We start from the raw sequence: 23,367 nt of genomic DNA, 5'->3' as shown, positions 1-23,367 counted from the left end.
TTTCCTGAAACTTCCAAGTCAAAAGGACCCAAAGGAATTTTGTTTTTAATTCACCAACTCCTGGCTTTTCCCTGGTCCCCTGGGAGCTCTGGGGAAGCCACTTCTGCAGGCCTCTGGGGTCCGGGGAATACCCTGATTCTAGCTTCCTCCTGGAAACCCACTGAGGAAGGGTAGCCAATTATCCTAGTTTCCCCAGTCTGTCCCAATTTTAACTCCAAAGTCCCCTGTCTGGGAACCCCTTGCAGTCTTGGGCAAATCTGGACGATTGTTGGGGTGACCTGTAGCCTTTTACTGGGCCCCATTCTGTCTGTGATGTACCGTGCAGCACACAAGCCTTCCCAGCAGGCTCTGTGACCTTTTTTTTCTTCAGCTGTCAAGTGGAGGTGCTGGTCTCACTTTAAAAGAACTGGAGCCCAATTGGTGTGATTCAGTGGTTGAGAGTCATCCCAAGCACAGGAAGCCTCCGGTTTGATTCCTGGTTGGGGCACATGCTGGAGTTGCAGGCTCAGTCCCCAGTGGAGGGCGTGCAGGAGGCGGCCGATCGATGTTTCTCTCTCCCTCTCCTTTCCTCTCTCTGAAATCAATAAACATATATTTAAAAGGAAGGAAGGAAGGAAGGAAGGAAGGAAGGAAGGAAGGAAGGAAGGAAGGAAGGAAAACTGGAGAGTTCTAAGCACCCAGCCCTGGGCCCAGCATCCAGGCTGGAACAATATGAGCTATTACCACTATTACCATTATTGCTATAATTACTAGTCATCTGACATTTTCTGTCTGTCCCTCCTGAAGCCATAGACCAGGCCCCAGGCACATCCTGCCCCGCGCGCGCAGCCTCCCGGGCCCAGCAGAGGCCGCCCGGCCTCCTCCGGGATGGCTGCTGCAGAGCCTGGCACCCTCGGCTTCCTGCTGCTACGCGCCCAGTGGCAGAGAGGAAGCGGAGGTCGGAAGGCCAGGGCCAGCCTTTGGTAGCAGAAAGGACAGTAGCTCCGGTCGGACAGCTCTCCAGGCCATTCACTCCACCAGCTGCTGCTGCTGCTTCCTCACATTGTTGTGCGTGTTTCTTTTTTCTTTGTTTTTAAATATATCTTTATTGATTTCGGAGAGAGGAAAGGAGAGGGAGAGAGAGAGATAGAAACATCAATAATGAGTCATTGATCCGCTGCCTCCTGCACGCCCCCCGACTGGGGATCGAGCCCACAACCCGGGCATGTGCCCTGACTGGGAATCGAACCCCGATCACCTGGATCCTAGGTCGAGGCTCAACCTCTGAGCCACGCCCGGCTGGGCGTATGTTTCTTTTTTAAATTGAAGCTGCCTTACTGGTCCTGCCTGCATGAGTGGACATGACCGGGTGGGAAAGGGGAGGGGAACCAGGAAAAGTGGAGAGGAGTCATCTCCACAACACTCCACTTGTACACAGAACTAAACCGACAAGCGCAGAGTCACTGTTGTGGTTAGAAGTTGGTAGCATGGGAAAGGAAGGAAAAGGTGGGAAGTTGGGGTATTGTTAAAAAATACAGCTCCCCCCAAACTGGGGTGCCTGGAGGTGAACTTGGTCTGCTTCCAACCCAAGAGGAATCAGAAGATCAAAAGTGGTTTGGGCACTGACTGGGTGGCTCATTTGGTGGGAGCATCCTCCCATACATCAGAAGGTTTTGGGTTCGATTCCCAGTCAGCACACTTACCTATGTTTTGTGTTTGATCCCAGGTCAGGATGAGAACAGGAGGCAACCAATCGATGCTTCTCCCCCCCCCCCCCCAATAAACACATCCTCAGGTGAGGATTTTTTTTAAAAAGCTGTTTGGGAAAGCCAGAATTGTCCAGGAGGTTGGGGTGGGGGGCTGTTTGGCATCTGGGTGAAGGGATTGCTCTCCCCCTGTTTCCACCAGCTTCTTGGTACCTACAAGGTGCCAGGCACAATTCCAGGTGCTGAGGACACAGTGGAAAATCAGGCGGACCCCTCCTCCTTTGCGGAGCTGACATTCTAGAATAGAAGCCAGGCATTAAAATCAGTGCTCAAAGAAACTTGCAGTGAAATGTCAGGTCGTCATAAAGGCCATGAAGAAAAATGCACCAGAGCAAGGAACAAAGAGATGCGTTTACTGATTCCGAACGAGGAGCTTCTGGGGAGTGGTGAGGGTTTGTTTCTTAGCCTGCGTAGTTGGTTTGTTTTATTATTGTTGCTCTTTAAAACTGGGCCCACAGGTGAAGCCCATGAAAGTGTGTGTGTTTTTAATTCATGGTAAAGGAAAACTGTTTCCCTACTCACAACACTTCTGACACCCAATGTATGGGTTTTCCACACCAAGAGATTCTCCAGTTTTCTGTGGACACCAACTGGGGTGTCCTACAGTTCAGTGCGACACTAACTATCCAGAGTTCACGCAAACCTCACAGATTAAGGACTCAGTCCCACAGGACTGCTTCCCACTTCAGCCTCCAATAGCTAAATAGTTGCCACCCATACTTCTGACCAACTGCTATAATTCGAGAGTTCCCACAGCCTCCTCCTCAGGTTCAATAATTTGCTACAATAGCTCATGGAACTCAGGGAAACATTACGGAGGTTTCCCAGTTTATTATAAAGGACATTATAAAGGATGCAGATGAACAGGGGCTGGAAGGGTCACAGGCACTTCTGTCCCCATGGAGTTGGGGTGTATCACCCTCCCAGCACATGGATGTGCTTACCAAACCAAACACTCCCTAAACCCTATTGTATGGGGTTTTATGAAGGATCCATTATGTAGTCACGACTGATTAAATCGCTGGCTTTTGGGGATTAATTCTCCAGCCCCTCTCCTCTCCCTGGATATGGAGGTGGAGTGGAGCTGAAAGTTCCAACCTTCTAATCACATGGTTGGTTCCTCTGGAAGTAACAGGGGTTCTAGAAGCTCTGTGCCAGGAATCGGGGATAAAGACCAAATATATATGTCTTATTATATCAATAATAAGGCCAATTTTCCTTCAGAGAAGAGTATTTGTGGACTCAAAGTTCTCAGACTCATCTGTATCTGCTCATTTTTCCCATTCGGAACCTCAGAAAACCACTCCTCCCCACTCAGTGCCCTGACTTCAGCAGAAGAGTCCATTGAAATGGCTTCGCCACTCTGTAACCCATACAATCAGGCCTTGGGCCTGACCACTTGCATCTGTAAAAGAGATTCTATAATGGCTTCCACAAAACAAAACAACCATATGTTCTCACACACAAGAATGTTCATTGTAGTGCCCTGGCCAGGTAGCTCAGTTGGTTAAAAGTGTCGTCCTGATATGCCAAGGTTGTGGATTTGATCTCTGGTCAGGGCCTACACAAGAAACAACCAATGAATGCATAAATAAGTGAAACAAGTTGATGTCTCTCTCTCAAAAACAGACAATAAAATAAATTTTAAAAAAAAATGTTCCTCATAGCAACAAAATTGGAAACCACAGGCCATCAGCCGGAGAATGAACAATTAAGTTCTGAGCTATTGATTTGTACAGTTGGAATATGATAAGACGGAGAAAAGGACTTTTCTAGAACCATTTAAGTCAACATGGATGAATCTCAGGAATGTGTCACTGAGTAAATAGAATCAAATGGCAGAAGGACACAAACAGGAGGACATATTTTTATGAAGTTGAAAAGCATGCACAAAATAGCAATCTAGTATTTGAAGATCTAAGTAGAGTGAGGGGAAGAGTCATAAAAATCTGAGGAAGTGTATTCTAGGTAAAGGGAGCAGCTACTGCAAAGGCCCTGAGGTTAGACAGTGCCTGGTGTGTTGGAGGAACAGCAAGGAGGCCCTTGTGGCTGAAGCAGAGTAAATAAGAGAGAGAACAGGAGGAGGTGAAGACCAGAGGGGACGGGGCAGGTCAGGCAGGGCCTGTGAGCCACAGGAAGGAGTTGGGCTTTTCCTCTGAGTGAGGTAGGAGCCAAGGAGGGTTCTGAGTAGAGGAGGGACATGGCCTAACTCAGGTGCTCACAGGTACCCTCTGGGCAATGAAGGGAGCATAGACTGTGAGGGGTGAGGGCAGGAGGCCTGAAATAGGACAGAAGCAACTACATTGGTCCAGGTGTGTGATGATGGGGAATGGATAGGGAGATGTGAGAAACAGGCCGATTTTGCTTATGAACCAGAACTGGGTGTGAGAGAAATGGGGGAATCAAGAAGGATCCTAAGATTTCTCTTCCTGAGCTGATGGGTATTTCCATTTTTCTCTTGAGTCCTTACATAGGTGGACTGAGCAGACACAATGAAATATAATTTGTTCATTTGTAAACTGGCCCCATACACAGAGGGCAAGGAGAGACCAAAGAAAGAGGCAGATCACTCCAGATTGGCAGGTGGCAGGTTTAATAAGCAAGGGAACATACACAAAGGCTTGTTTTCGACCAAATGAGTAGACTTCTGTTCCTACTCACTAGAATCTCAAAAGTTTATACAGAGGCCTCAACTGGGTCCAGTCACATAATACTGTCCAGATGGTCTCAACAAGACCTTACTCTCTCAAGGCTGTGTTCTCGGAACAGTTCCCACTGTGGGGACAGTAGGTAAAGCATACATTCCAAAGAGAGGGGAGGTGGGAGGAGCCTCCAATTTGTCCAGGTCCAGCTCCAGGGTCAACTGGTGATCACATCCTCTTGATGACCTCCTCCAACAATACACTCCTTTAATTCCTCTCCTTTACCATAGACACTCTGGAGATGTCTCCATGTCGGTACAGATCCCCTCATCCCCCCCCCCCCAGCTGCATGCATATTATTCCCTCGCCAGGATGAATCCCCCAGCCCCCAGGTTCCCAGCACTGGCTGCCCTCCAGGCGCCAGGCTCAGTCTCTACTATTTCACACTGGATCTCCATAGCTGCCTTGTGAGGAAGGATCTGTCTTTCCTCATATGTTCTCAGACTCAGAGAGGAGTAGCCACATGCCCTTGGCCACAGCTGTTAGAGCTCCAACTCCAGAAATAAACCTGGCTCTGCCCTTTTGTTCTGTGACTTGAAAAATTTACTCAACCTCTGTGAAAGAAAAAATTATTATGACGCCTGTTAAAATGGTAAAGAGGATTTTATTCGGTCTATTGCAATAGGGGGTTGTAACAGGGCTCAGGCTCCGTTCTGAATACAGCGAAGACAGCCGGGGGCTGTGAGCCAGGGAGGGAGCGGGTTGCTTATGGATGGCAAATGACTAAGAGGAGACGTCCAGGGTAGAGGGCCTCTTGTTTGACTGAACTGAGAATTCTTGCTAAAGAGAAGCCAAGGACTGATGCATCAAGGGTGGGGGATGAGGAACCTGATCAGCTATCGAGGGTGGTGGGATGACTTAGAAGGAGTCTTTGCTCAGACTGGGCAGGGCAAAGGCAGAACCTAGGCCGAGGTCTAGGGCTTGTGGAAAAGATGGCTCAGAGGGCTGAAATTTGGTTAAGGAGAGTCTTTGGCACCTCTCCGGGCCTGTTTCTCTCTCTGAGAAAGGGGCTGCCACTCAGGGGACTGCTGCCAGGACAGCCTTCTCCGTAGAGGACAGTGACTCATTGTGTGGGGAGTAGAACTGAGACCAGGTGGGATGTCCTAGCTGCTGCTTTGCCAGCAAGAGGCCTCAGAGGACAGGGATGAGAGAGATATGAGCAGGGGGGCGGGAAACGCCTCCAGGAGACGAGGGGGGGGGTCTCGGCCAGCAAGCCGGGGCGGGCCAGGCAGAGACAAGGCGGGACGGAACGTGGAGTCACATGCAGGCGGTTGGAGGACTGAGCGGCGGGCGGCTGCAGCCTTAATCTCCGAAAAGAGGAAGCGGGGCTTGCCCCGGGGTCAGGTCCGGAAGTCTGAACGGGGCCGCGGAGGAGGCCGGGCCGCGGAAGCCCGCCCTCTTCCGCCCGCTCGCGAGGACCACCCCTTTCCCCGCCTCTCCCACCTGGAGTCAGCCAGTCGCTGACGCTGCGGCACATCCGGTAGCCGATCTAGCCAATCGCGGTTGAGCGGAGAGACCCAGGGACCAATAGGAGTGCCCCCGTTCCAACGAAAGGACCAATGGTTACGTGTGACGGAAAGGTCGGCAGCCAGTGAGTGTGCCCTTTTCAGGTGGCCAATAGGAGGCGGCATCTCGGCGGCGACAGGGTGGTGGTCCCCCGCCCTGGCGGGACTAAGTATGGGTCTCGAACTAGAGTCCCCCCCGGAAAGGGTGAGTGTGGAGGAGGGCACGGAAAGGGTGCCCCCCCCCCGGAGGTCATCTAGAAGGATGCGGCTGGCGGGAGGCGCGGGACTGGCCGCGCTTGGCAGGAGGTGGGTAGAAGCCCCTGCTGCCTCCGGACTGGTCGATGCCCGGGGTGCTCATCACAGTTCCTGCCCTGTCCCCGGGGTTTGGAGCTTTGGGTGTGTGGTGTGCAGGCTTCCTGAGTGCAGACCTCGCCCCGACCCCATCTTCAAAGCTGGGTCTGGGCCCAATGGGGATGAGGAAGGATGGACACCCCAAAAGCCTCATCCCCATGATCTTATCTTAAACGTTAATAGACAATAATAGCGAACATTTATCAAGGGCCTACGGTATGCCAGGCCTTGTGCCCAGCCTTTTCCCTGCCTCATCTTATTGAATCCTCCTCACAGTCCTTGGAGGGAGAAACCTTTATATACCCATTTTCCAGATAAGGAAACTGGCCCAGAGAGAGGAGCTAATTCTTGAGGAATCCGACATTCTGCTATTACAACATTCTCCTCTTCCCATCACTGTTTGTCTGAAATCTGTAACATTGGTGGAATCCCCAAAAGCCCCTTCGTGGAGATACTGGGGACCTCAGGAAGTCTGGACCCTGGACTAGTTTGGGGGGAGAGAGATGAACTAATCCCCTCCTAGGCTTGGGGGAGTCAGAAGGGCCTGGGGTCACTCATGGGGGTAGATGTGGGAGGCAGGAATATTGTCCTGAAAGAGAAAAAGCGATCACGAGGATGAAACCAGGAATAATGATTTTACTCTTGTTTTTGTCATATTTGTTATTTTTTTCAGGCCTATATCAAGGTCTGTGCTGAACATATGCATATGAATATGCAGAATGGTGTTGAAATGGCACAACCATCTTTTGATGGCAACACATCGCCAGTCTTCAGATGGGGAAACTGAGGCCCAGTGTGGCTAAGTGACTTGCTTGAGTTGACACAGGGAGCGCCCAGATTCAACCCCCAGGTCTGTCTGACCACACCTGCCTGCCTGGTTATTTTGGGAATAATGTTTTCAGAATAGATTTTTGTATTGGTACCAGTTTGTGCAATAAAGAGGTTGGATGTTGTCATTGTTCACGACAGGTCTAAAAGGTGGGGGTAAATATCCCAGCTCCATCAAACATGTGGAAACTGAAGCTCAGGGAGGGGAATTGGGTGCCTGAGGTAGCACAACAAGAGGCTTTCAGAATATTCCCCTCAGGCCTCAGTCTAAAGGAGCAGCAGGTTGAAGTGCTAACAGGAGCCTCCAGGCTAAGGCCTGGGGACTAATGGGCTGTTCCTTCCCAGCCAAGCCAGCTGTCAAGATCATGCCTCTGGGCCATTGGGGCTCCACCTCCAGGGGCAGCAAGCCCAATGGGGACGAAGCTCAGCTCACAGCCATCACAGGAGGCCTGAAGGTGCTTCTGCACTGGGCTGGTCCTGGCGGCGGGGAGCCCTGGGTCACTTTCAGTGAGGCCACACTGACTGCAGAGGAGGTCTGCATTCACATCGCACACAAAGTCGGTGAGTCCCATGGTAGGGGTGGAGGTGCTGGCAACAGCTGAACCCCATTCTTGCATCTGTCTGCCTGTTCATTCATCAGACATTGAGATCCTACTGGGTGCCAGCCCCAAATCACTACCTTTGTAGCACTGATATTATCATAGGGAAGTAATAATAAATAAGAAAACTGTGTAGGAGGGCAGAGATAGATAATGGAGGAAAATTTTAAACTTAAGAAGATAAGAGAGGGAGCCACAAGGATATCTGAGGAGAAATGGGTATTAGGCAGAGGGAATAGCAAGTGCAAAGGCCCTGAAGTGGGAACTTGCCAACAATAGCTAGAGCTGAGTGAGGGGAGACAGGGATAGGTGAGGGAAAGTAGCAGGTCGTGCAGGGCCTTGTGGGCCTCAGGGAGGACTTTGGTTTTTACTCCAAGTGAGGTGGAACTGTGAGCAAAGGAGGGACGTGACTAGACTCAGGTGTTCACAGTGCTCTCTGGTTGCTGTAGGGGAAACAGACTGTGGTGGGTGAGGGTGGGAGCAGGGAGGCCAGGTGAACTCCTGGTGGAAGATGATGGGGGAGAGGTGAGTCAGGGCCAGATCTTACAATGCCCTAAGTGCTAGTGGGAGGAATTGAGAGTTTAGACTTTTCCTTGAGAGCAGTAAGGAACCAGGGAATGGCTGGAAGAGCCTGCAGTAGATGTGCTCAAAAGTGTACTTTCTTCTGCCAGAGGAGTAGATGGTCTCTCCAAGGAGACTTTGCTTACATGCCCCTTTCTCCAGGAAGTCCTCTCAGACTCCCTCCCCCATAACTGGGTGAGGGCCTTCTGGTGGATTTCTACAACACCTTGTACTTTTCAATCAATGGCTGATTCTTAAAAGAACTCAGACAGATGTGCTGGGTGATATGAAATGTGCCTGTCAGAGGGAATAGCATGTGCAGGGGCGCCCAAAGAGCCTGATCTATTTGAGGAAACAAAAGTAAAAGTAACTAGAGTGGCAGTTTCAAGAATTTGGAAGCAGGAGTAGGACTTGAAACCAGAGTATAACTGTAAGGGTCCAGGTCATGGTTATTCTGTGATGAGGGGTTGAGCTTTCTTAGGGGGCAATAGGGAGCCATGGAAGGTTTAAGCCAGAGAATGAAATAGTCAGATTGGCTCTTTAGGAAGTTGTCTCACAGGGAGACATTCTTCTACTTGAGGCAGTACACTTGGATGCAGTGACTGAGAGCAGTTTGGCATCATCTAACATGGTTGAAATGTTAGAGGCCACACAGCTCTCCTCCTAGATATTCACTGTACAGACACTCAGCTCATGTGTTCCCGGAGATGCATATGAGAATGTTCAGAGCTGCCTCGCTTATCTTAGTGAAAAATGGGAAACCATCTTAAAGTTCCTCTATAGGAGAATGCACAAATAAATAGCAGTATTGTTAAACACTGGAATACTATAAAGCCACAAAAGGGAATTTAACCATTACACATATCATCATGTGGCATGAAAAAGCAAATTGCAGGATACCTATGGTATAATACCACATCTTGAGTATATAATATTCAAGACTAGATCATAGAAGATATGAAAATGATAAACTTCATTTCAGGAGTATGGTTACCTCTTTGTGGGAGGAGAAAGGAGGTGGTTGTAGGTGGGGGCTTCAATTGTACTTTCTAAGTTTTATTTCTTTATCTGGTGGCTGGTACTTAGGTGATTATAAATTATTCTGAAAGAACTATTTTAAATAAAAAATTTAAGTGATGTGGCCCTGGCCGGTGAGCTCAGTGGTTAGAACATTGGCCCACACACCAAAGGGTTGCGGGTTTGATTTCCAGTCAAGGGCATGTGCCTGGGTTGCAGGTTCAATCCCTGGCCCAGTCAGGACATGTGCGGGAGGCAACTGATCGAAATATGGATGTTTCTCTCACCCCTTCCTCCCTCCCTTCCACTCCCTGAAGAAATCTTGGAAAAAAATATCCTCCGGTAAGGATTTAAAAAAAAAAATTTGACCGGCCACAATGACTCAGCAGTTAAGCATCAACCTATGATCCTGGAGATTTCAGTTTGATTCCCAATCGGGGCATATGCCTAGGTTCCAGGCTTGATCCCCAGTGGAGGGCGTGCAGGAGGCAGCTGATCAATGACTCTCTCATCATTGATGTTTCTGTCTCTCCCTCTCCCTCTCCCTTCCTCTGAAATCAATATATTAAAAAAATTTTTTTTAAGTGATGTGTATTTTAAAAAATGCCTTGGGTGGCCAATGTGGGAAATGACAGCAAGTCTGGAGGATGGACTAGGCCTGGGCTTTGGATTTGAAAGAAGTGGGTGGATCCCAGAGAGATGGAGGATTTGTACCAATCTAAAGGGGAAGGGGCGGGAGGAATTGAGGACAAGCACCAAGTCCTGGCTTAACTGGGCAGAGGCCCTGGCCAGTGTGATTCATTTGGTCAAACATCACCCTTGAAATGTCACCAGTTCAATTCCCAGTTAGGGCACATGCCCAGATTTTGGGCTTGGTTCCCTATCCAGGTGGGTCGAGGTGCATGCGGGAGGTAACAGTGCATGCGGGAGGTAACATTGATGTTTCTCTCTCTCTCTCTAAAAAAAAAAAAATCAACAAAAACATATTTAAAAATGAACTAGGCAGAGGAGGGGCAGGTGTGGGGAGCTTAGATGAGATCTGTTTGGTACAAGGCACCTCTAAGGCAGCATGTAACATCCAGGGGGAGACAGCCAGGAGGTAGTTAGGTATGTCTTCTGGGTTAGAGAGATCAGAGTAGAGTTGTGTTAGTCAGTCTACGATAGGTTTTGCTGCAGTAACAAGCATCACTCCCCTCCCCCAGTTTTCCTGGGTTAAAACAATAAAGATATACCTAAAATTGAATGCAGGTCAGATAGTTCACCTCTATCTTGTGCTTCACCACCTGGCACAAGGGGTCTCCAATATCTCTGGGTAGGGAAGATGGCAGGAGCGTTTATTTCCAGGCCTGGAAGTATGCATATTTGTGTGCTCACATCCCATTTGCCAGAAACCAATCAAATAGCCCCATCCAAGCTGCAAGGGAAGCTGGAAAATGTAGTTCGCTGTGAGGCCACAGCATGGTCTGCATATTGCATTGTTCTCTGGCAGCAGGGGAGGAGGCCCAAGAAGGCTTGTGAAGGAAGATAGCAGGTCTGGGGGCCCATGGGTTGATGCAGCAAACACTGACTCCATATGTTGCTTCTTCCCTGTTCCAGGCATCACTCCACCCTGCTTCAATCTCTTTGCCCTCTTTGATGCCCAGGCCCAAGTCTGGCTGCCCCCAAACCACATTCTGGAGGTCTCCAGAGACACAAACTTGACGCTGTACTTTCGCATGAGGTGGGTGAAGGCATGTGGGAAGGCTTGTCCCCTTTTGTTCTGTCTCTTCTCTCCCCTGAATCCCACCTTCTTGGAGCTGGTCTGAATCCATGCACTGCCCCATCTGTGCCTCCTCCCTTCCTTTAGGTTTTATTTCCGGAACTGGCATGGCACAAATTCTCAGGAGCCAGCTGTGTGCCGCTGCAGGCCCCCAGGGGCCGAGGCTTCGTCAGAACAGGCAGAGCATGGGGTGCAACTCCTGGACCCAGCCTCCTTTGAGTACCTCTTTGAGCAGGTGTGAGCAGGGCTGGAGGTGGGATTATTTCAGGGGGACTTAGGGACAGTTGAGGTGCCTCCACTTCTTTCCCCAATTATAGCTAATAGGTTTCAACTCATGCCACCTGGGATCCTTTTTCTACCTAAACCAAAGGGTTCTGAGACTCAAGATTGCACGGGAAAGAGTCTGATTGATTGGTGATGTCTACCACAAGCTTGGGCAGAGGAAGCAGGCATGCTGTATATTTGGCCTTTCCAGAAAATGGGGAGGCCCTCCCTCCCCTCCCAAAGTGGCCAGAAGCTGGGATTGAACAGGTTCTCAGGCCTCCCTTCAGCCTGATTTCCCCACCCCCAGGGCAAGCATGAGTTTGTGAATGATGTGGCATCGCTGTGGGAGCTGTCGAGTGAGGAGGAGATCCACCACTTTAAGAATGAGAGCCTGGGCATGGCCTTTCTGCATCTCTGCCACCTTGCTCTCTGCCGCGGTGTTCCCCTGGAGAAGGTGGCCAAGAAGATCAGGTGCCTGGGAATGGGGCGGAGACACTGTGTAGGTGGATGGAAACACCTGGGCATCCAGGGGCCAAGGTAGACCTTGCAAACTGCCATGCCTTCATTCGTTCAACACACATTTATTGAGCACCTACTGTATGCTGGCAATAGTTCTGGTTGTTGAGGACACAACAGTGAACAAGTCATACAAAAACCCCTGCCCTCTTGGCTCTCACATCTGGTGAAGAAGACAGGCAATAAAAAAAAATACAAAAGTAAAATGTATAGTATTACAGATGGTGATAAAGTGCAATGGGGGAAAATTAAGCAGGAAAAGAGAAAGAGGGGAAATGTCAGGGAGTGAGGGGTGTATAATGTAAATTGGGTAGTTGGGGAATTCCTCACTGAGGAGGTGATGGTCATATTCAAAGATTTGAAGGAAGTGAAGGAGGAAGCCATGTGGATATCTGGGACAAGAGGGAACAGCCAGGGAAAAGGCCCTGTGGCTGGACTGTGCCTGATACATTATTTGTTTATTTATTTTAATATGTTTTTATTGATTTCAGAGAGAGGAAGGGAGAGTGAGATAGAAACATCAATGATGAGAGAGAATCATTGATCAGCTGCCTCCAGCATGCCCCCTACTGGGTATTGAGTCTGCAACCTGGGCATGTGCCCTGACTGGGAATCGATAGCCAGGTCCATGGGTCAATATTCAATGACTGAGCCACACTGGCTGGGTATGTGGTTGATATGTTGGAGCAAGTGTGGCTAGAACAAGGTGAGCTTGGAGAACTCCCTAGAATTCAAGGGAAGGAAGGGGCTAGCTATGCCCACCTCCATTGCCAAGGGCTGGGGCAATCAGGGCATACTGCCTGGAGGAGGCAACAGGAAAACTGGGTCTTTCAGGACCATCAGTTCTTCTTAAAGCACATATTTTTCAGTCCCTGTCATGTTATCATTCTGGAGGACTAGGGCCATGACAGTAAATGAAGCTCAGGGTGCTGGGAAGCCCACAAGTGGCAGCCTATCCAGCCTGGAGATCAGAGGACATTTCCCAGGGGAGCTGATATTTCTGCTAAGACCTGAAGGTTGAGTCAGCTTTATCCTGTTGTGGACTGTGCTGGCAAAGCATTCTAGGCAGAGGGAACAGCCTATACAAAAGCCCAGAGGCAGAAGGTGGCAAAAGCCTATTTCCAGGGGAACTAAATTTGGAATATGATTGCTCAAGTGCAGGTGGCGATCATAGTCAGGGGGCCTTTCCCCCAGGGCAGAAGTGAGTCCTGGAAGGATTGGAAGTGGGGGCAGAAGGCAGCTAGAACCTCAAGCTTTAGGATTCCTCTGGTCAGGGGGTGGGAGAGAAGCCTTGGAACATAGAGTCTGAGGCTTGGAAACTTGTAATCTAGGGGCACTATACTAATAGTTGGGTACAGGGCAGGTGATGGGGTGAGAAGGCAGGGCTTTGTGAAGAGCAGAGGGGTCCCCAGAGTTGTGCCTTTTATTAATGATCATAATATTAATGATAAATACAATAGTGACTTCAGTGATAATAACAGTTGATGCTGATATAGTCATTATTCTGTCATCAGCCCTACAGGTGGGCACTGTTTATACTCATTTTTCAAATGAGCAGACAGAGCCCTTTAGAGCTTAAGGAAGTTGTCCAACAACTGGGATTTCAGTCCCAGAGTCCTCTTCTGAGTTCTGTGCCCCAGTCCCCAACACCACCCAGCCTCCCTGTGCTGGCCCTTTATCATATTCTCTCTTTCCACTTCACGACAGCTTGCCTATTTTCTAGATGAGGCAGCTGCAGTTCAGAGAAGTTAAGTCATTTTCCCGATGTCACCCAGCCTGGCCTGCAACTAGACCCCTAACCAACCCTCTTGGTCATCTCCACAGCTTCAAGGACTGTATCCCACGCTCCTTCCGGCAGCAGATCCGGCAATACAATGGGTTCACACGACTACGCCTTCGAATCATCTTCCGCAGGTTCCTGCAGGCCTTCCAACCAGGCCGCCTTTCCCAGCAGGTCATCATGCTCAAGTACCTGGCCACACTTGAGCGGCTGGCACCCCGCTTCGGCACTGAGTGTGTGCCTGTGTGTCACCTAGAGCTGCTAGCCCAGGCCGAGGGGGAGCCTTGCTATATCTGGGACAGTGGGCAGGCCCCTGGAGACCCCAAGCCCAAGTCTGCAGTCAAGCCCCCCACCCACGAGGTGCTAGTGAGTGGAACTGGTGGCATCCAGTGGCGGCCAATACAGACAGAGGTGAGCAGGGGGCCCCTTCCATCTTGGGGTCCGGGTGGGATTGGGCGGGAGCTCCTCTTCAACCTTGGCCTTGGTCTCTGAGGGGGGTTATGGTGAGCCCTTTCCCCACATGGCTCTGGGGGGTGTCCTTCTGTTCCCTGGAGTCTGTTTCTTGGGAAGTGTCTCTGCCTGCCCCCTGGGGACCCTGTTTCTGAGGTGTGTACCTCTGAGAACCCCTTTGGACTCGGGATGAGAAAGCTAGGATTCTCCTCTCTGTCCTCCCCAACGTTCTGGCTTCTGGCATGTCTGTCTCTTGGGGGTGGGTCCCCTGTCCCACCTGTGACTCAAGAGGGGATATTTGAGATTTTCTGGTTCTTCCAGCTCCAGCCTATCCTCATGGGGAATGTGCAGGGGACTAAACAGGCCTAGCCCTGCTCAAATCAACCTCCACATGTGCTGGGTTTCCAGGGTCCCAGTGGTGGTGACGGTGGCAGCAGCAGGGATCCTCATCCTGGCTTATCCAGGAAGAAAGCCAAGGCCCAACAGTTGGGCAGCCAACCCATGGACAGGCCACGGGAGGCACCATGGACCTACTTCTGTGACTTCCAGGACATCACCCATGTGGTACTGAGAGAACACCGTGTCAGCATCCACTCTCAGGACAAATGCCTGGTGGGACTCGAGACTGGGGGCTGGGCTGAGGGCTGGGCTGGGGGCACCCCCAGTCTGCAGCACCTGCCTGATATTCCCGTGGCCTATAGGAGCTGACCCTGCCTTCCCGGGCCATCGCTCTGTCCTTGGTGTCACTAGTGGATGGCTATTTCCGCCTGACGGCTGACTCGAACCACTACTTGTGCCATGAGGTGGCTCCTCCACGCCTGGTAATGAGTATCCAGGACGGTGTCCATGGACCCCTGCTGTGAGTGACCAGAGGGAGGCTGGGCGGCATGGGCCGTGGTGGTGGCAGCTGCCAACTAGACCCTGAGCTCTGGGGACTGTGGGGCTCAAATGAGGTGTGTGCACATGTTTGTGTGCATTCGTGTCTCAGTGTGTGCAACTGTTTGTGTGCTTGTGTGAGTGCATATGTGCATGCATGTGTGTTCCCCCATGTGTGCTTATTTGCAAGTGCACCCACGTGTGCTTGTCTCTGTGTGTGTATGCATGTAAGTGTACATTTGTGTGTGCTTGCATACGAGTGTGGTAACAGGGATTAAAGAGTGAGAGAGGGACTTGCAATGGGTTGGGCAGCATATCATGATGAGAGTGCCTGAGTTTGGGACTGTTGCCGTGCATGTCTGGATATTTAATAGCCCATGTGTTGTGTGGCCATGTCACTGCTCCGGTGACTGCATATAAAATTTTCCTCACACATTTTCACATGAGATGCAATGGGTGATTTTGGGGGGGCTGTGTTGTACAAACGTGGTGGCCATTCAGAAACATGTGGGTGTTTACACCCCTGCAGGTGTGTGTTGTCCTGGTGATTGTGGGTCACTGAGTGATGCTGTTTGGACTTGTGGGGTAGAGAATACAAAGTGTCAGTGGTTATGTGGTAATCAGATGCCTGTGTGCTGTCCTGCATGCTGCTAGGTCATAGTCTGTGACTGTCAACTTATCTGGTCATTGCTCCTGTGCCTGGGTGTCCTTTGTCCTACCTGTAACACTGGGACTTGCCTCTAGGGGTTTCTAAGAGATCTGACCCCTCTGAGCCTAGTCTCTACGCCAGAGGAGGGTGAAGTAGCCATTTTACCTCATGAGAGCTGTGGCTGTGCCCTGTCATGCTAGGTGTGTGCCACTTGTACAGAGTCTGTGAGCCATGTCAGTGTGTCTTAGTCTGTTCGGGCTGCTGTAACAGAATACCACAGACTAGATGGCTTAGAAACAGCAGACACTTATTTCTCACAGCTCTGAAGGCCAGAACTCCAAGTTCAAGGTACCAGCAAATCAGGTGTCTGGTGAGGGCCCACTTCCTAGTTCAGGACAGCTATCTTCTTGCTGTGTCCTCAAGTGGTGGAAGGGGCAAGGAAGCTCTTTGGGGTCCATTTTATAATGCATGAATCCCATTCATGAGGACTACGCCACCATGACGTAATCACCTTCCAAAGGCCCCACCTCCCAATACCATCACAGCAGGGGGCTAGGGCTTCAACATGTATATTTTAGGGGACACAAACATTCAGTCTGTAGCAGCATGTGGGCCACCACATATGTAGGCGCCTGGGCCTATGTAGCTATGTCACCTTGTAGTGTCTGTTTGTGCTCATGATGCTTGTCACCTCTGGGTCTGGGATATTGAAGCCTCTGCATGGCCTTATTACACTGGGTAAGCAGCTGTGTGTATAGTCAGCTGTGTGACAGATCGCTTGTTGTGTGTCACCTGGGAATGTATGGCTGGGTGTGTGCCCATCGGCATTTGACAGCTGTTTCCTGTGTGTGTGTGTATGTCACTGTGTCAGTGATGGTGTCTGACAATTGCTATGCACAAGTTCTTGTGCCCCTATCTCTGTATGAGTTGTCATGTGTGACAGTATTATAGCTGTGTGTGTCCCAGATCCAGTGTCACCGCATAAGATGTGTCTGACATTTGTCCCAGCTGTGAGTGTGCCTCTCTGGGCAGGTGTTGGTGTTCTTGTTGCCAGGTGGGGGCCCAGCAGTGCCCCCTGATGCTGCCCCCTTGTCCCCCACAGGGAGCCATTTGTGCTGGCCAAGCTGCAGCTGGAGGATGGCCTCTATCTCATCCACTGGAGCACTAGCCACTTCAACCGCCTTATCCTCACAGTGGCCCAGCGGGGCCAGGTGGGCCTGGGGTGGGGGTTCTGGGCTGGGATTGGGTGCACTCCCTGCCTAGACCCCTGCTCACCACCCTCATCCTGCCACCCACCCCAGGCACCTGACACGCAGTGTTTGCGCCTGTGGAAGTTCCCCATTGAGCTGTGTGCGGGGACCTTCAGGCTGCAGAACTGGGACCGGTCCTTCCCCAGCGTGCGGGAGCTGCGGGCTGCCCTGCAGGGCTGCTCACTGCAGGCTGGTGACAACTGCTTCTCCCTGCGCCACTGCTGCCTGCCGCAGCCAGGAGGTATGATGACGGGGCCACAGGGTGGGGTGGCAGCTCCCCCCACGCCGGCCCTCAGTGACTTTCCTCTCATCCCTAGAGAGCTCCAACCTTATCGTCATGCGGGGGCCTCAGGCCAGCACCAGGTCTCTCAATCTCAGCCAGCTCAGCTTCCACCGGGTCTGCCAGGATGACATCACCCAGGTGTGTGTGGGCATGGGGCCCCTCGGAGCACAGGGGGCATGGTGAGGGCAGTCACCAGCTGTTGTCATGGAGATGCTCCCTGCCATGTTCCCCCAGCTGTCCCACTTGGGCCAGGGCACAAGGACCAATGTGTATGAGGGCCTCTTGCGAGTTGGGCGCGGATGCCCTGAGGAGGACAAGGCAGATTGTGAGGACACCACCTTGCTTGGTGGGGACCATGGGCAGGAGCTGCGTGTGGTGCTGAAGGTGTTAGACCCCAGTCACCATGACATTGCCCTGGTGAGTGAGTGCAGCCAGGGGGCAGGGAGAGGGGGCAGGGTATGCGGCCACCTGACCTGGCCTGTCCTCACAGGCCTTTTACGAGACAGCCAGCCTTATGAGCCAGGTATCCCACATGCACCTGACCTTCGTCCACGGTATCTGCGTGCACGGCTCTAAAAGTGAGTGGACCCCAGCATACACTCCCCACCATTTATAGGCCGACCCTGCCACTTATACCCACTCCCTGGGCTGTACCCCAACCCTTGACCTGCATCCCGATACCAGACTACATACTGACCATTGATTAACATCCTGACCCCTTACTATACCCCAATCTGTGACTATTCAATTCTCACCTATGCCCCAACCCCTGACTTTATGCCAATCTATTGCAGTCAGCCTCTGACTACACCTTGGCCATTATCTGCACCCCAACTCTCGACTATACCCTAATTCCTGACTGCATTCCACCCGTCATCTACCACCCAGATGCCTCTACAGCCCAGCCCCCATCTGCCCATCCTCACCTTTGTCACGGACATGGCAGCCGACTCTATATCCCAGACTCACCCTGGACCCAAATGACAACATTCGCCTCTGCCTCACCCTGCACCCACCTCAGCCTATACTCCATCCTTGTTTTTTCTCTCCCCAAGTTCACTCCCAAGCCCCCCCCCCCCCCAACACCCCTGCCCAGCAGCTTCCCCATCCACAGTCCCAGCTCCCATGTTCTTCCCCCTGTGCCCTGGAGGGTGGAGGCAGGTGGGCGGCCCCTGCAGCAGCTGGCCTTTGCAGATATCATGGTGACAGAGTATGTGGAGCATGGACCCCTGGACACGTGGCTGCGGCGGGAGAGGGGCCATGTGCCTGTGGCCTGGAAGGTGGCAGTGGCCCAGCAGCTGGCCAGTGCCCTCAGCTACCTGGTATGTGGCCTGTGGGTGGGGCCTGGGTCAGTAGGGTGGGCCAGGGCAGCCTCAGTACTGGTTGGGGAGGCCTCAACACATCCTTCAATCCACACACTGGCTCCAAGAGATCTTTCCACAAACCTCTGCTCACATACTCCTGTGGTTCCCTCCTCCCCTCTCCCCTGAGAGGACACGTAACTCCTCCACTTGGTGTCCTTTGGGGCCTGGCCTCAGCTGCCTCTGTCACTCTCTCTTGCCATTCATCTCCAGCCCTTCCTGGTCCTCTCACCCCAGTTTCCAGAGCACCCCCTGTGTGCCAGGCTCTGTCCTAGGCCCTGGGGACACACAAAGAACAAAACAGACAGAAGTCTCTATCCTTTGGGGAGCCAGCATTTTTAGTTAAAGGGATAAACAGGAATAATTAAGTATGTTACATAATACGTTTGAAAGTAGTAAGAACCATGCTGGGAGAGTAGGGGTGGAGTTAAGGAGTTGCTATAAGTTGGGAAAGAGGTGAAGTTTTATTTTATCTTATTTATTTATTTTTTAAATATATCTTTACTGATTTCAGAGAGAAGAAGGGAGAGGGAGAGAGAGATAGAAATATCAATGATGAGAGAGTCATTGATTGGCTGCCTCCTACACGCCCCCAACTGGGGATCGAGCCCATAGCCCAGGCATGTGCCCTGACCAGGAATCGAACCTCAATCTCCTGGATCCTAGGTCAATGCTCAACCGCTGAGCCATGCCCAGCCAGGCATGAAGTTTTAAATAGATGGGTTGGGGAAGGATTCCCCAGGTGCATCCCAGGCAGAAGGAACAGCCAGCACAAAGGTGTGCCTGGCGTGGGTTTGAGGAGAGCAGTGGCGTCCTCTGGCCCTTTTTCCCAGGCCAAGAGCCTTAACCACCAGCTCTTGGAAGACAGGAAGGACCCACTGGGTGTCCCAGTCACAATGACATGTATTAGGATCCCAATAATGACCCTGGCTGTCTTTTTCACATGGGCTATCCCTGTGGGATGGGGTGGAGACAGTGTCTATAGGCCCCTAGTGGCTATGTCCCCTCTCCTTCCTACCCCAGGAGGACAAGCACCTGGTTCATGGTAACGTGTGTGGCCGGAACATCCTGCTGGCACGTCTGGGGCTGGCAGAGGGCACCAGCCCATTCATCAAACTGAGTGACCCCGGTGTGGGCCTGGGTGCCCTCTCCAGGGAGGGTGAGAACTGGGATAGGGCTGGGCATGGGGACTGGCTTACCCCACTCTTTTCACCCTTGGTGACCTCTGGCCCTGGCTCCCAGAGCGGGTAGAGCGGATCCCTTGGATGGCCCCTGAGTGCCTGTCTGGCGGAGCCAACAGCCTAAGCACCGCCGCTGACAAGTGGGGCTTTGGTGCCACCCTCCTGGAGATCTGCTTCGATGGGGAGGCCCCCCTGCAGGACCGCGGCCCCTTGGAGGTACAATGGGGGTTACCCTTGGGCCCTTCCCACAAAGGGGCCAGCACCACCAAGGAGTCTAGAGGTCAAGGTCCAGAGATGCCCCCTCCTGGCCTGTGGCCTTACATATGTTGCCTCATCTCTTTGGAGCTCCATCAGGTTATATGTGAGTTGGGGTTAACTGTAGTCCTGACCTCAAATGTCATTTGTGGCACACAGCAAACAAATCACTGTTTCAGTTTTAGGTACAGTGACCAGGCTAGTGATTGGGGAAGCACAGGGAGAAGAGGTCCCAGAGGATGCCTCTGATCTAGCTGAGGAGTCAGGCAAGGCTTTCTAGAGGAAGTTTTTTTGTTTGTTTTTAAAAGAGAGAGCAGAAGGGAGAAAGGGAGATAGAGAAACATCAGTTTGTTCCACTTATTTGTGCATTCATTGGTTGATTCTTTTATGTGCCCTGACCAGGGATCGAACCCTCAATCTTGGCATATCAGGATGATGCTCTAACCAACTGAGCTGCTTGGCCAGGGCCAGGAAGTTTTAATCTAAATACAGAAATACCACAGTGGCTAGAGGGTGGTAGCCTTGGCACAGCTTGTGCAAAGGCCCAGAGGCTTTGATGCATTCAGGGAGCTGCATCTGCAGAGCTGGAAGCAGAGGTGGGTGGAAGCCAGAACAGGAAGGGCCAAGCATGAGATGCTCCACACAGCAGAATCTGATGGACTCCGGTTCAAGCCCTAGCTCTGCAGTGGCAGGCAAGTTGGCTTCCCTTTGCCGAGGCTCAGTTGCCTCATCTGTAAAATAGGGATGACAGAACAAGGACCTGGCTGGTGTAACAATGCCACTCTAGGGTTTAACTCTGCCTCTTTGGTAAGGAGACTTGGAGGGTGGTGTCACCGACTCCTCAGGTCCCCTTCCCCACAGAAAGAGTACTTCTACCAGAAGCAGCACCGATTGCCTGAACCCTCATGCCCGGAGCTCGCCACACTCACCAGCCAGTGCCTGACCTATGAGCTGGCCCAGCGGCCCTCCTTCCGCACCATCCTTCGTGACCTCACTCACCTTCAGCCCCAAAGTGAGCCCCCAAGCCACTGCTAGGACCTTGGGGCAGGGGGAGGGGCTGGGAACCCTGTAGACACAGGCACAGTACACCCAGGGACTCTGATCAGTGGCTCAGGGTTTGTGCTGGGTTCTAATTCACTTAAGTGGGTGGGGGAATGCCTTAAGGTCTTAATATTTTGCTTGGAGACAGCCACAACTTTTTTGAATGAATTAGACCCTCACAATTTTTTTGGTTTTGCTTTCTCTCTTGATGAAAAGTTTGTGCCTTTACCGAGTTTCAGAATATCCCAGGTGTCAGTTTGATGCAGCCAATTCTGTGTTTTGGACCAGAAGTGGAATTTTCCAGCTGTTGCAAAAAGTTCCCTGATCTCTGGGTTGGATGCTGAGGGACGCAGTCAATTGCTTTCTGTGCCCCGGAGTGTGGGCCTGCTGGGTAAAGGGTCATGCTCCAGCCTCACCCACTGTGGCTCTTCCAGATCTTGTTGAAGTCCTGTATGTGAACCCAACCTTGCCAGCATCAGACCCCACTGTTTTCCACAAGCGCTATTTGAAAAAGATCCGGGATCTGGGTGAGGTGAGGACCTGGAGGGCCGGTGGAGGAGTCTGGCTGTTAGAGACCTGCATGGAGGCAGGACTGGGGGTGGGGGACGGGGGCAGTGGGGCACTGACCATCCTGCATCTTGGCTAGGGTCACTTCGGCAAGGTCAGCCTGTATTGCTATGACCCAACCAACGAAGGCACTGGTGAGATGGTGGCAGTGAAAGCTCTCAAGGTGGGCTGCGGCCCTCAGCTCTGCACTGGCTGGAGGCAGGAGATCGACATCCTGCGCACGCTCTACCATGAGCACATCGTTAAGTACAAGGGCTGCTGTGAGGACCAAGGTGGGCAAGACCGGCAGGTCCACGAGTGCCTGGCAATTAGAGCCTCTCAGTGCCTGGCTGGAGGATGCAGTTTGTAGGTGTAAGGGGGCTGCCTTCTTTCCCCCCACCCCCAGCTCTGCTCCCTCCCTCTGTTGGGGATGGGGTTCAAGATGGATCCATTCTATCTGAGGACTAGGCCTAGTGTGGGAAGGTCTTGGCCCTTCCTACCCACCTGGGGGTAGGGGAACTGCAGGGTTCAGAGTGGGTGGCCCCCAGCCCCTGTCTCTATTGCCCTTAGGTGAGAAATCGATTCAGCTTGTCATGGAGTATGTACCTCTGGGCAGCCTCCGAGACTACCTGCCCCGGCACAGCGTAGGTCTGGCCCAGCTGCTGCTGTTTGCCCAGCAGATCTGCGAGGTAGGCCAGCTCACCTCTGCTGACAGAACTACCCCTTTCTCTTTGGCCTGGCCTGAGTGTCTCATCTCTTTGCTTGCCAGGCCCCGCCCCTGGGCCTGCGCTCCTCTATACTGATCTCTTCACCTGGATACAACCCCAGTACTGGGTTCCCAATCCCACCTAGTTTCCACTTTTGGGACTCCCTTTGCTCGCTTGGCCACGCCCAGCAGCCTAGTCCTTCCCAATTTGCCTGCCCCCTGCTCAGGGCCCCCTCTGTGGCCCCTGCTGTCCCACTGGGCTCCACCTGCCATCCTGCCTGCTTTTGCTCCAGGTCCCTGCAAGCCTGCCCTGACTGTCCCCAAACCATCCTGGTCACAGCTCCTCAGGCCCTACCTTGCCCCATTGCTCATGACCCACCCTGCCCCCAGGGAATGGCCTACCTGCATGCACAGCACTATGTCCACCGAGACCTAGCTGCCCGCAACGTGCTGCTGGACAACGACAGGCTGGTCAAGATTGGGGACTTTGGCCTAGCCAAGGCCGTGCCCGAAGGCCACGAGTACTACCGAGTGCGCGAGGATGGGGACAGCCCTGTGTTCTGGTGACTAGGTGAAACCCAGCCAAAGGGGGTTGCCAGGGTGGAGGTGGATGCTGGGGTCTCAGATGACAGGGCCTTGTCTCGGTGAAACTGCTTCCCCTTAAGGATGGGGCCCTAACTGGGGGCAGAGGGCTCCCAAGCTCCAGATAAGGACTCCATCCTGGTCTGACCCACGGCCTGACTGCCCTCTGCCCACAGGTATGCTCCCGAGTGTCTGAAGGAGTATAAATTCTATTATGCATCCGATGTCTGGTCCTTTGGTGTCACCATGTATGAACTGCTGACCTACTGTGACTCCAGGCAAAGCCCCCCGTCGGTGAGAGCCAGGCCCACACCGCCACCCCATACCAGAGGAGTTAGAAAAGCATGCATTCAATTCCCAACTCCCCCAGTTTAGTAAGTGCTTAATCCACCTGAGCCTCACAGTCCCAGTCTGTAAAATGGGCCACTTCCAGTGCCAGAGGCTTTGCTTGTGACAGAAATCCCACTGAAATAGGAATAGCTTATTCTGCTATTTGCAAACTGTAGGGGAGAATTGGGGCACGGCTTGATCTATACCCTCATGACACCGTGAATCCCATT

General features: G+C 52.1%; 1 protein-coding gene across 3 annotated transcripts in view; it reads left to right on the top strand.

Annotated features, from left to right (window-relative positions):
• The first annotated feature begins 6,059 nt into the window (after positions 1-6,059).
• Positions 6,060-23,367, top strand: part of TYK2 (tyrosine kinase 2) — a 23,740-nt gene continuing 6,432 nt past the window's right edge. For 2 of the 3 annotated variants that reach the window (XM_081136352.1, XM_081136351.1), the window contains exons 1-23: positions 6,060-6,157; positions 6,977-7,153; positions 7,477-7,692; positions 10,905-11,028; positions 11,155-11,302; positions 11,639-11,802; positions 13,672-14,038; positions 14,486-14,689; positions 14,779-14,936; positions 16,705-16,813; positions 16,904-17,093; positions 17,170-17,273; positions 17,370-17,552; positions 17,626-17,713; positions 18,330-18,457; positions 19,520-19,655; positions 19,739-19,893; positions 20,794-20,944; positions 21,408-21,505; positions 21,620-21,812; positions 22,090-22,208; positions 22,616-22,788; positions 22,984-23,101. In XM_081136352.1, the coding sequence (XP_080992478.1) occupies positions 7,497-7,692; positions 10,905-11,028; positions 11,155-11,302; positions 11,639-11,802; positions 13,672-14,038; positions 14,486-14,689; positions 14,779-14,936; positions 16,705-16,813; positions 16,904-17,093; positions 17,170-17,273; positions 17,370-17,552; positions 17,626-17,713; positions 18,330-18,457; positions 19,520-19,655; positions 19,739-19,893; positions 20,794-20,944; positions 21,408-21,505; positions 21,620-21,812; positions 22,090-22,208; positions 22,616-22,788; positions 22,984-23,101 (3,306 nt within the window). In that variant the 5' untranslated portion in view covers positions 6,060-6,157; positions 6,977-7,153; positions 7,477-7,496. Of the gene's footprint in view, positions 6,158-6,976; positions 7,154-7,476; positions 7,693-10,904; positions 11,029-11,154; positions 11,303-11,638; positions 11,803-13,671; positions 14,039-14,485; positions 14,690-14,778; positions 14,937-16,704; positions 16,814-16,903; positions 17,094-17,169; positions 17,274-17,369; positions 17,553-17,625; positions 17,714-18,329; positions 18,458-19,519; positions 19,656-19,738; positions 19,894-20,793; positions 20,945-21,407; positions 21,506-21,619; positions 21,813-22,089; positions 22,209-22,615; positions 22,789-22,983; positions 23,102-23,367 lie in introns of those variants that run through there. The other variant, XM_081136353.1, reaches the window with a different exon arrangement.

The sequence above is a fragment of the Miniopterus schreibersii genome, assembly GCF_964146895.1.
Source record: "Miniopterus schreibersii genome assembly, chromosome: 4".
Taxonomy (NCBI): domain Eukaryota; kingdom Metazoa; phylum Chordata; class Mammalia; order Chiroptera; family Miniopteridae; genus Miniopterus; species Miniopterus schreibersii.
Note: the sequence above shows the minus strand (reverse complement) of the source record. Positions and strands in the feature narration are given on the sequence as shown.